At 38.0% G+C, this 12,212-nt stretch overlaps 1 protein-coding gene across 1 annotated transcript in view; it reads left to right on the top strand.

The window, feature by feature from the left end:
* RAP1GDS1 (Rap1 GTPase-GDP dissociation stimulator 1) overlaps positions 1–12,212 on the top strand; it is a gene marked incomplete at its 5' end in the record, with an annotated part of 62,910 nt that overhangs the window by 15,797 nt on the left and 34,901 nt on the right. The window contains 2 exon segments of the mRNA XM_084263251.1: positions 1,394–1,516; positions 5,908–6,033. Of these exon segments, the coding sequence (XP_084119377.1) occupies positions 1,394–1,516; positions 5,908–6,033 (249 nt within the window).

A 12,212-nucleotide genomic window follows, 5' to 3' on the forward strand; every position in this document is an offset into this window, starting at 1 on the left:
GGCGGTGGAGGTTTTGCCTAGATCTTTGTTGCTCCTAGAGAAACAGTCAGCCTTACTTGCTCCAACTACAACTGACATTGTATCGATATAGCAATTCAAGAGACAACAACTACATTTTCAAAATAATTTAGCCTTTGACAGTATACTAAGAAGCCCAGAATGGAAAGCAAGCAAACAGCAGATTCATCTCCTTAACAAATAGTACCTCTTTTGTGCATACACACAGAGACAGGAAGGCAGGTAGGCCTTCTCCAGCCTCTGAAGAGAGCCAAGATTCGAGCGTTACCTGTGGTAAAGCCAATAGCGAGTTCTAATTCTCAGCAAGCCCCAAACTATTTCTGCTAGGACGAGGCAGTGGTATGGGTACCAGCCCTTTGGAAACATCTGTGTGGGATCTTCCAATATTAGATTCTGCAGAAAGAAAAGCAAATCACGGTTTTTATAATCACAGTGAAAATAGTGCTATGTACACATGACCCTTCATTGCCCTCTCAAAAATAATAATGCCACACAGGCTTTTTCCTTAATTTTCATCCCTTTGCCTTTTATGCTTTTATACAGGACTTGTGTTTTGTGAAGCTGAGTAAAAAAGACACAGAGGTGTATGGGCCTTAATGGGCAGGAAGTCTAAATCCACTCTTCCTCAAGCCCCTGTCTTAACATCCATGCCACTAGTTGCAAGTGAAAAAAAAACAAGGGACAATAAAAGCTTGGCTTGATTTAGGGCAGCTGTTTGCTTTTCAATGCTTTCTGCAGCAGTAGACCTTTACCACCGCAGTTACACCTTCAGTGCATCCTGCAGAACAGTCTAGAACCACACACATACATTCATACCATGTCATGCACAAGACTCTTAGCTCATGTTTTACAAGTAGCCATGAAGTAATTGTCCTTTTTGGGCATTTCTAAGAAACCAACAAGCTGCTTATATACCTCTAGCTGTGCTGAAGTCATCTTCAAAACCTCCAACTTGGTATTTTTTTCTACAGCCATGTGTTTCAACATGTATTACCTGAACTGAGTGTACAGTTGACTCTTCAGACAATTGAAAGGTCTTCATCCAGATCTGGCTGAAGATCTTCATCCAGGCTTCAAATTTCTAGAGGGCAGCCCTGTGCGTCATTTGCCTGTTAAACCCTGTATTGCCTGTATTTATGTATATAACACAGAGTTACCTTATAAAGATCAATTTAGGAATGGCAAAGTATTAAGTTTTATAAGCACATCATGTAAAATAAATATGATCAGTGAAACAGCAGTTGGCTTCTTATTCGGGAAAATAAGTACTTTAAGAATTACCTTTGAGAAGACTTAACTTCCACTCTGCTTTTCTTTCTTTTCTTCCCCAAAGCAAGCTGATGCACAAGTAATTTTTGTGTGATGTGTTTTTCAGATATGGAGACAAGTGAAAAAATCCAGAAAAGTGGAGTTCTTCAGGTGTTTGCAAGTCTGTTGACGCCACAGTCTTCCTGCACAGCAAAAGTAGCTAACATCATAGCAGAAGTAGCCAGAAATGGTGAGGTTTTCTACAAGAACTTTTCTGCTGGAACATCTTCAGTTTTTCACCTCACTTGTCAGTATGTTTTACTTCATTTATGTTTTCATTTTGTAGATTAGATACCTCTCATATCCCTCCCTTTCACTCTTTTTGGTTTTGTTTTGTCAAATTTTATTTCTCTTCCTTTTAATGCAATCAAAACAGTATTTGGCTGCTGGAACTTTTTTTAGTCCTTCTTTTCATGCTATTTACTTTTTAAGACGATCAGTAGTATAATTTCTTGGGCAGAAGTAACATGTCACTGACTGTATGAAACGCATAAAGAAAAAAAGATGTGCATCATTTGTACCTCCAGTTACACATGGTGCAGGTAGTTACAACAGTGGTATGCATACAGGTAGTTAAGTGGTAGTAGACTGTTTCTTTGGTCTGAGGTTTGTGATAACATTAGTACTATTCTGAGGCCTTTGATACCACACTAAAACCAGTTACTCCACCCTAAAGAGCATTATATGTGTTAAAGTAAGAGCCAAAGATCCCAAATAAGAATCAGGTCTATTTTAATATATATTATACACATACAGTTATATAATGTAGGAGATAATCTAAAACTATTTAATTATTTTTTTCTTTAGAAACAATTATCTTAAAACTCACCCAATACCCTGCATACTCAAAAAAAGGGCCTCATATCTGCAGGCAACTGCTAGTAGCAAACCCTGTGATGAGAGTAAAGGTTTGTGGCTGAGTTTTCTCACTCCTTGACTCGTTGCTGTTCCAGCCAGAGACACAGATTGCATTTTCTGCTTGCCTTTCCCCGAGGCCAGGCAGAGAAAAATAGGGTGTCTGTTCTCATGCAGAACTGGCGGCTGTCACTCCCCCTGTGTAAACTCTCATGATGCCTCTTCAGAAGAGGGGTTACCTTATTGATGACTATTCCCACACTCATTTTTCCACATTTTCTTTGTAATCACAATACTAGAGCTTCTTACTGATAGTCCCAGTGTGATCTCCTCCACCCAACTCACTGATTTTGAGACAATGCTATCTATGGATATTCAGAGATAACATTAACAAGCAGATATTTTTTGTCCTTTTTAAATTTTAAAATTATTTAGATAAATAGCCAGTAAAAGATTAAAACATAGAAATCTAAACTTAGAAATGTTTCAGTGATATTCATGCAACCATATAAAATACTTTTTCTTTACTTAATACATTCATAGTGAGTATATTTAGAATATTGCTGTCAACTGTGTATCCTCACAGTTAGCCCTTGTAGCTCCTACCTCAGAAAAGGAAAAGTAAAGAATAAAAACAATGTTCACAGTATTCACAGTAGCTGAACTGATTACTATAAGTTTCCTGAAGATTTTCTTACAGAACATTTTAGCCAATATCTTTCAAATTCAAATGAATACATAAAATCTCTGAATAGTTTCTAATTTATCGTTTTAAATTGCTGTTATGAGCACACTCTTCCAAAGAGCTGGCATTTACCTGGTCTTTTTCTTAGAGTTATTAGCAGATGTAACTGGGACCTCTAGCAGCCAAGGTTAAAGGGAAAGTATTCAGGAATTATTTAGGGTGGACAGTGCTTGCAAGACTGAGATGTGCTGGGTGTTTCTCTTTGGAGTCCACTGCTTTTGAAATAGTTGCTTGAGCAGGATAGCAGGAAACACCTCATTTGAATTTTGGTGTTTGTCCTCTTACAAAAAAAAATACCAGTGTTTCCTGCTTGTGTTGCACCTTTTTTCAACAACTTTCAGGGTACTTCAAGAAACGTGTATTGTCAACTACAAACAATAGGCATTAGACCCAGATGATTGAAGTGTTTTCCCTATGGTCATGCCATGCAGCACTGGCAGAGCTTTAGCAACAAAAGACCATCTTTTCCTTCCCCCGCTTCTTGTTTTTCTTTTCTATTCCCCTCATCTGGTCACATCAAATCTGTCCACTCGCCTCAGTGGTTTTGTCATGTTTTTATCTCCTTTATACCTCTTTCTGCTCTTGCTCTTGTTTCACCTCTCCAGCTCAAGTGACTCTTCCTCCTCCCAACATAAGCTCATGTTAGTCTCTCCCCTTTAAAATATTGAAACACGCAAAACTCCTTTAGTCACTCTTGCCTCTCCAGCTACAGCCATTCACCTTTCAGCTCTGAGCTCAGATGCACTTAACTGTGTGGAATTTCTCTCCCCACTGCAGACCTTTTAAGCTCTCTCTAATACTACAACACAGTTACATTTCTCTTTCAAAATCTTGTCCTCCTTTGGTTTCTGTTACTCTGTCTACTCTGTTACTAATATCTTAAGTGATTCTTCACTGTTTTCTTCAAAGGATCTGCTTCATTTCTCCACCAGGTTAGTGGAAACCTTCTAGATGACTGTTCTTGATTACCTTCTCTTTCTTCTAATATTTCTGTGTAGTATCACTTGCAAATACAGTTGCTGTTACCAGGTTTTTGTTGCTGTCTCACAGATCTATTTTGCTATATATAGCACCATTTCTTTTACTTCTTGCCCTTAGATGACCTTGACAAATACAAGTTTGCTCAGCATATTGTCTTATTGTTTTGTTGCCGAATGGAGACTGAAAGCTTCTGCTCACTCCAAATGGAGGGAGGGGTGGAGGAAGGGTTTCTTACTCCTTTTCACTACATAAGCAATAACCTAAGCGTACAACAGAACAGACCAAAACCTCTTTTAGGAGAGAACAAGTTCCATTTCCTGTCACAGATTAAGAGAAAAAAAAAAAATCTGACTGATGATGTGGAGACTGGTAAATTAGTGCAAGAAATTGATGCAAGGAGAAGCTGAGGAACAGATAAGAGTTTTTTTAGGCAATTAAGAGAGGAAAAGGCTGAGGGGACAGAGAAGACAGAAAGAGGAATATAATATATTTAGTAAATAAACATCGAGATGAAGGTGAGTGATAAAGAATTAGATTAAAAGTTGCAAGGACATGGTAAGACCAGTTTTAAATAACATGTATCTGATACTGGTTCTGTTCATTATGATGGATACTATCACTATCTATTCCAGTTTTCAAATGTTACAGTATCTTAAAGAAGGTGGGTCAATTGTGTGGACTACTGTTTTCTGTTGGCCCTGTGCAAGTGTACAGATATTGCTGATTCTACTTCCTCTACTTGCTAATATTTCAGAATTTATCATCGCATCGGGATTTCTTACTTCTGACAATTATTTCTTTATCTAAAATAACAATACAAAAGACACAAGATTTTGTAGCTAGAGAAGCATCGAAGAACACTGTAATAGGTGCAACAAAGGGAATATTTAACATGCAATTGTACTTCAAGCATTGCATGAAATCTTTTAAACTATTGGTGTGATGGGTACTGTTTGTCCAGAATCAAAAAAACTTTGTACACCCTGCCTCATTCTGTTTCACAAATGACTAAGTAACCCAAAGGTAAACTGATTTTGGAAGATCCAACATAGGCTAGGATAAAGAAGAAACACAAATTGCAATTCACAACAAATCAAAAACATATTGACCTTTTGTCTGTTCCAATGCTACGTCCCTGAAGGGTACTCTGTAGTGATGATTAATTAAAACTATCGGTGTATCTGGTGGTTGTTTCTGTAAACCCACCTTGTAAAATGTGCAGCACAGTGCCCACCTAACTGTAGGTCCTTCTGGAGACCAGTCTTTTATCTTTCTGACACCAAGATAATTCTCTATCTGTGACTTGGGTGAATGTGAAGTAAAACTCGTTCTGTGTGACAGGAGGACATAATGGGAAGGACAGAAAGGCATAGAACTTCCCAGAGGCTGGGTCCTTTAACTTTCCTCCCACAGTGGACATCAGTTAGACTGTGGCAAGGCCTTTGGGCACACATGATCTCCCTTGTATTTCTCATTCCTTCCTTTTATTTTCCTTTCCTTACCTTCCAAATAAAAAATGTTTTACTTAGTTTCTTAGGTTTAATTCCTTTTTTATTTTCTTTTTTAAAGCAAAAGCTTTTTGGGAGGCCTAATTAATGGAATAGTAAAAAGTGTTGCTCATTTTGGAGTATGAATATTAGTTTTAAGTAATCTTTTTCTATTACTTAGTAATTTTAATTTGTTGGGGTGGAGAAAAAGGACACTGTTGTTTTCAACACTTTGTGTTGATAGAAACATGCTCAGTCTGAGCTCCGTTAAATTAGTTTCCATGAAGGTCAATTAAATACTCTTAATTCCTTCTAAATTACAAAGAATAGAAAGAAGGTAAGACCTAATCCTGATTTGGGCTTGTTCTCTAGAATAACTGGCACGAGAATTTACATTGTTTGCCTATGCATGTGTTTATTCTCACAAAAGGCCCAGTTGCAATGCCAGCGTAACCAGAAGAGATGAAACTGAAAACAGCCGGCGTGCTCTAACAGGCTTTGCATTGTTTGCAGAATTCATGCGGAACCCGTGTGTGGATGCTGGGTTGATCCCTCCTTTGGTGCAGCTGTTGAACTGCAAAGACCAGGAAGTATTGCTTCAAACAGGACGTGCCCTGGGCAATATATGCTACGATAGCCGTGAGTGTTGAAATATGCCATATTTTATAGAACGGAGCAGAATGTTTCAGTGTTTTATACATTGTGTACTGAGGGGGTCATTTCCCCCTTTCCTTGATTTATGTTTTGAGCACAACACAACTCTGCGGGACAATTGAACGTCACGCTTGCTTTATGCTTTTGTGACAAACTCTTAAAAAACCTGTTTCAATATTGTGATGCGACTGCGTGTAAGAATAGAAAATATTTATGATCCTGGGTTTGTTTTATTTAAATCATAATGAGCTGGGTTTTCAAAGAACAGGTGCTACGAGGCCCAAATAGTTAATTTTTGCTCAAACAGAACGTACCAGAAGGGAATAGACAAAGTCAGAAGGGAATATTCTTATTCTACTAGTCTCAAAGCTGTCCAGAGCTACCTATATACGCTGCTGAAATCATGCCCAAGCTATGGTGCTGGTTCACAGAATCCTTATGTGGCTAATTGCTCCAAGATTACATATCACTATTTTTGGTAGTCAGGGGTTATGGAGGGGGGAGTTTGGGGAGATTTTTAGCTTTTTGTGGACACAATAAATTTTGCACTGCCAAGCAATTGAGTTTTGAAATGCAATTGTGACTCTGTGTGCTAATTATATGTGTGGGCATGTCATTTGCAAAACCAAACCAGTGGTTGCAGTGTTTTGATAATGCAGCCTTATTATCCCATACTTTAAATATTTTTATAAAAGCCAGCGTATGATAAATATGCTACAGAAGCAGAGACACCAGGAACATCTTTCTATGCACATGAAGGAGTTAGAAGCCTATGGATGTCTGCAGATGGGAAGTGAGATGAAATTGTAAAAGCATTTTGTTATCTTGAGATTTACTGCCTTATTTCATATGGCAATAAATTTTCTTTCTACTATATGCTGCATTTACTAAAGATTTTGCTGTTCTCAATGCTGCCTGTTGAAAAAAGAAATTAATAATTAGCAGCTTTTATCTTTGCTACGTTTTTAATCCTGGTTTGGAAATTTATATATTATTTTAAATTACCTTGCCTTTGACCTCAGGGAGGTTAATCAGATTTCCATGTTGGCATTTCCACTTACAGACAACTACTGCTTGAGGATGTTAATGTATAATTCTTTCATTTAGGATTTTCTTCAAGGTGACCAATCAACTGAACAGCTGCTTCCCCATGGAAACTTCAAGGAGAAGCTGTTGAGCTTTTTATAACATATTTACCGTATTTTATTTCAGGGTCACATGTGATATAAATCTCACTCCCAGGTGGCACTAGTTTATTGCATATAAGCAAAATCTACATAAATATTCATCTTGTTCAATGCACATTCTTCATGAGATATAATAAGAACAGACAAAGTGTTTTTTTACTATCAGGTATTCTGGACTACTGCTAGTTTTTACAGTGCTGGTTTCATCCAGTACAGAAAAGCTGTTTTGCCTTTCTGTGGAGCAAAGCTGGCACTGATAAAATCTACAGTAGGCAGTGATGTTTTCTGTATGCCATGTGTTGCTGTCCCTCTTGTGGGAGAACAGTCACTGCCTTCCCTGAGTATCTGAATAAGATTAATGAATAAAGTATAATAAAATGTCACAGAATCAAGATTAGCATCTTGGATTTGAGTGGAAGATGCTATTTACAGTGCTTATTTATCACATTCACCCTATCTGACTTGATTTTGAAGGTTATCTTAATGTGTAATCATTATGTAGTTATGTACCAATTCCTAAACTCTTATTTAAGACAAATACTTTCAATATGCTTATTACTATAAAATTTATAGTAATTCATTTATTACTATTATTTTCCCCTAGGAAAGACAAGGTGTGGAGGCCAATAGTTCTCATTAAAAAATCTTATGTATTGATAATCCTTTTCAGGTGAGACAAAAGCAGCTGTTACCCATCTCATAATTGAGACTCACATAAGAACCTGAAATACAGCAGTAACTGTATTTTACCATATACATTTTTTCACTTCTGCTCATGTAACTATAACATGCAGTAATGAGGGAGGTCTTTAAGTCCTAAAATCAATGTTAGGCTGAAATTATGAAATCAAATCTGTACTGAATGACTCATAGCAACATTTCTATTTATTGAAAATCCCAATTATCCTCCTGTATTTCATGCCAGCAAGCACACATCACTTTGTTTAGTGACAGTTTATGCAAAAGGAATTCATAGAATCATAGAATATTTAAAGTTGGAGAAGACCTCTAAGATCATCAATTCCAGCTGTCAACCCAACACCACCATGTCTACAAAAACATGTCCCGAAGTGCCATGTCTACACATTTTTTGAACACCTTCAGGCATGGTGACTCCACCACTTCCCTGGACAGCCTGTTCCAGTGCCTGAAAACCCTTTCAGTGAAGAAATTTTCCCTAATACCCAGTATAAACAGCCCCAGACCCAACCTGAGGCCATTTCCTCCCATACTATTGCTAGTTACTTGGGAGGAGACACCTGCCCCCCCCCTTGCTACAACGTTTCCTGAGCCCTGGGGAACATTGCTTGTGACTGGCCACCAGCTGGATTTAACTCTGTTCATCACAAATCTCTGGGCTCTGCCTTCCAACTGTTTTTTTATCCAGAGAAGAAAGCACCTGTCTAAGCCATAAGTTGCCAGTTTCTCTAGGAGAATGCTGTGGGAGACAGGGTCAAAGGCTCCACTAAAGTCCAGGTAGATAACATCCTGTTAATCAGGTCTCTATGCTTCAGACAAGTTTGCATGGCACAGGATGAAAGCTGTGGGACAAATGGCTTAACCTACAGGGAAGGGCCCTTAAAAGTGGCCTTGCAGAGGAGAAGCACTGCTTGAATATTTTTATTGATTAAATAAAAATGGCAGGGGTTTCTCAGAGTTCACAGATCCCAGAGGTGCTGCATGAAGGCAAGACCATTTCCAAGTAAGTTCCGGAAGGGCTACTCCTGGAACATGACTACTGTAAAAAGGTAATTTATGGCTAAATCATGGAATTACACCCTTGTTGGCCAGTGACCTTACTGAACAGCTTAATCTCCTCACAGAAAACCTTAAATGAAAACCTGGTGACTTACTGACAGAGTTTCTTCTCTATTACGTTTGAGGTACACATCCACAGTGTTACTGCCTGTGTGCTTGTCGGTTAACCCCCTAAAATAAGACTGACTCATCTGTTTGAGCATGGAAGAAAAGAGATTAAATGCATTTTGTAAACAGTTAATGAGGAAAAAAATAGATCAAATTTATCGTAAGTAGCCTTGAGAGCATCCTTTTAGAAATATTTATATTGTGAAGAGATCTGCTTTATGTGAATCTCTGAACATCAAGAATACAGGCAAGTGTAATTGCAAAGCAGAGTAGAAGGAAGCTTTGTTGGTACCAATACGGTTTCTGGTCTCCCAGCTTTCCTCTTGTATATAGAGATGAAAGAAACAACTGAGGCAGCCAAAAAGATTTTAAGTCAGAAAGAATGCATTTAACTAATCACAGCATGCAGACTGTTCAGTACTGTCCTACAATTTAAGAACAGATACATTACCACTGTTCCTGTACAGCCTGCAGTTGTTCTACATGCTTTATCTAGTAAACATCACATACACCTCAGCCCCCAAGTCTTCATCAAAGCAGAAAGTGCAAAGCAAAGAAATGGAGATGTGATCTCTCCTCCTTTCCCTCCTGCTTTCTCCCCCACTATATCTGAAGCCTGTACCAAGTACAGCTGCTTGTACTTCCGTATCCCCAGACAACAGATTCCTCAGTCTCACTCGGGAGCAGAATTATTTTCATCTGCATTATATTACTAAATGCAAAGCTCCTAGCCCACCTGCTCCTTTTAACCACCAGTTAACATTTTTTTCATTTATAATCAAAGTTAAATTCTTAGGCATTGTCCAGTCTGAGCATAAGACATGTCCTTCTAGCTGCTTGACCTCTCTTCATCCATGAATCAAACTATAGCTGCTTGTCTACTCTCTTTCTTTCCAGTCTCCCTGCCATTCTCCCCAGTACTATTTCTTTAGTAAGTTTGTTGTTTAAAGGCTGGTACAGACATACAGACTAATAAAGGATACCTCCAAAACTCTTCTACGTTACCGCTGCAACTTGGTTCCATGTGCAACATGAAGATGTCCTTTGGTTGGGAAAGGTTATGTTTAACATAACATGTCTTTTGCTATAAAAAGCAGTGCCATAAATCAGAGCAGAATGGTTAATTCTGCTGTACATAAAGCATAAAAATGACTTTCTACAATCAGCTCTGGCAGTTGGGATCTTAAGTTTATTAAGTTACAGAACACCACCATCCAACTTGCAGATTGTGATCACTTCATGAACAACCTGTTGGGTAGTACAGGCCTCAGCTCTCTCTGCTGGCTTCTTTCCCACCAGACTGGGAAAATCAAATCATGGTAGATTGAGTGCTTGTGGGACAGGGCAGCTGAGACCAGTTTTCAAACTAGGACTGCCTGCTTGCAAGACCCACATGAGAAAGCGAGAGAAAGACAATACCTGTCTTTGTATGGCTTTGAACCCCAGACACTAATGCTGTTGGCATAGGTGAAATATCAGGCCAACCAGATAAATTTTAGTCATTAATTTTAATGGAAGATGATACTAAATTAAAATAATAGTATTTTATTAGCAGATAATAGTCTGATAATATTTTTTATCATGAAGTTTGTGATGCATATGCTATCTGAATCTCAGTCATCTTTCCACAGGTAGTTTGTTACACACTTCAGTGTTGAACTGATCAACATACTATTTTCCTTTGTTTTTATAGAGCTTTGAGCACACCATAGAAGCTACCAAAATTATATGACAAAAGTGATCACTATAAGAGAAAGTGAAAGGCTAGAATATTTAGGGCCCGTTTCTGTAGCTGTACAGTTTAGAGAATCCACATATTCTGAAAGGGAAACAAAAAAAAATCACATTCTGCCCTTCCATCATATTCATATTAATGGTAGTGCTTAGAGATCTACCTTGGAGAATCTCAAATCTATTTCTTTTTGCACCCATCCATAACCTTGTTTCTTCAAGAAACCACGAGCCTGGGTACATATTCTCACCAACCACACTTCATGATATAAACAGCTATAGGATTGGAAAGAAACTAAAAACGCCAACTCATTCTTTGAAGGCTCTCCTCTGACAGCTGCTTATCTACCTTTTTCTGCAGGAAATTTACTCAGTCCTTTTCTCATTTCCCAAGCTGTACATTTCTTTGTTATCTACCCAGTCTTACTTATATGAATGGCGAGACTCCTTGGTGAATTCCAGAGATGCAGCCTTTCACATCTCTCTTGATCTCAGCTTTAACACCAGACCATGAACATTATACCAACTCTTATTTAAAAAGATCTTATACATGCTATAAATTCTGTATACACAGCTGACCATCCCGTAAAGGTACACAGACCTTTTGCAGAGATCTGCTAAGAAAGATCCAAGTACAAAACCAAGAAACTACTCAGTTGTACAGTTACATACATCTCCTCTCAGAAGAGGTTAATTTCAGGGTCTAAAGCAGAAAAAACAACAATTTGAATATTTAACATACTGGAAAGAAGTCACATTCCTTTTTCTTCCAAAAAATGGCATAACCTTTTTCAGTACCATATGGGAAAACAGCAGAGTCCTAGAACACAACTGGTGTCAATGATGGCACACTACTGGCTAAACATTTTTATGAAGGTCACACTAATTCATACAGCCAGGCAGCATCTTAACCCCAATCTTTCAGCTTTTGTTGTATTAGGATCCTACCAAATGCAAATGTCACCTACTAAGCTGTTTCCCAAGCAGTATCATGAAATCGAGACCAGAGGCTTGTTGCTTGACAACTGATTGTTTAAAACAGCTTACAGAGAAATATAATTCTAGGTTTTAATTGTACAGTAGCAGTGTTTTACCTTTAGATCTGTCCTCTCTAAGGCATGTCAGAGTCATAGAATACTACAGCATTTTAAAGTTAGAAGTCCTTGATAATGCAGTATTTTTTCCAAGCCTCTCTAGCACAAGTATTACATCAGCTAGAAACTAAGCACACCGTATGCGTGCCAACACATACTTTTCACAGTAATATTTAGTACTTATCAGCAATTAATCATGAATGTTCTTAAGGAGCTGTTACACAATATTATTCTCATTTACTTATTTTATAGCTGGCCTAAATGGAATCTGAATGACGAGGAAACC

This window comes from Gallinula chloropus (genome assembly GCF_964237585.1).
Source record: "Gallinula chloropus genome assembly, chromosome: 4".
NCBI classification, from domain to species: domain Eukaryota; kingdom Metazoa; phylum Chordata; class Aves; order Gruiformes; family Rallidae; genus Gallinula; species Gallinula chloropus.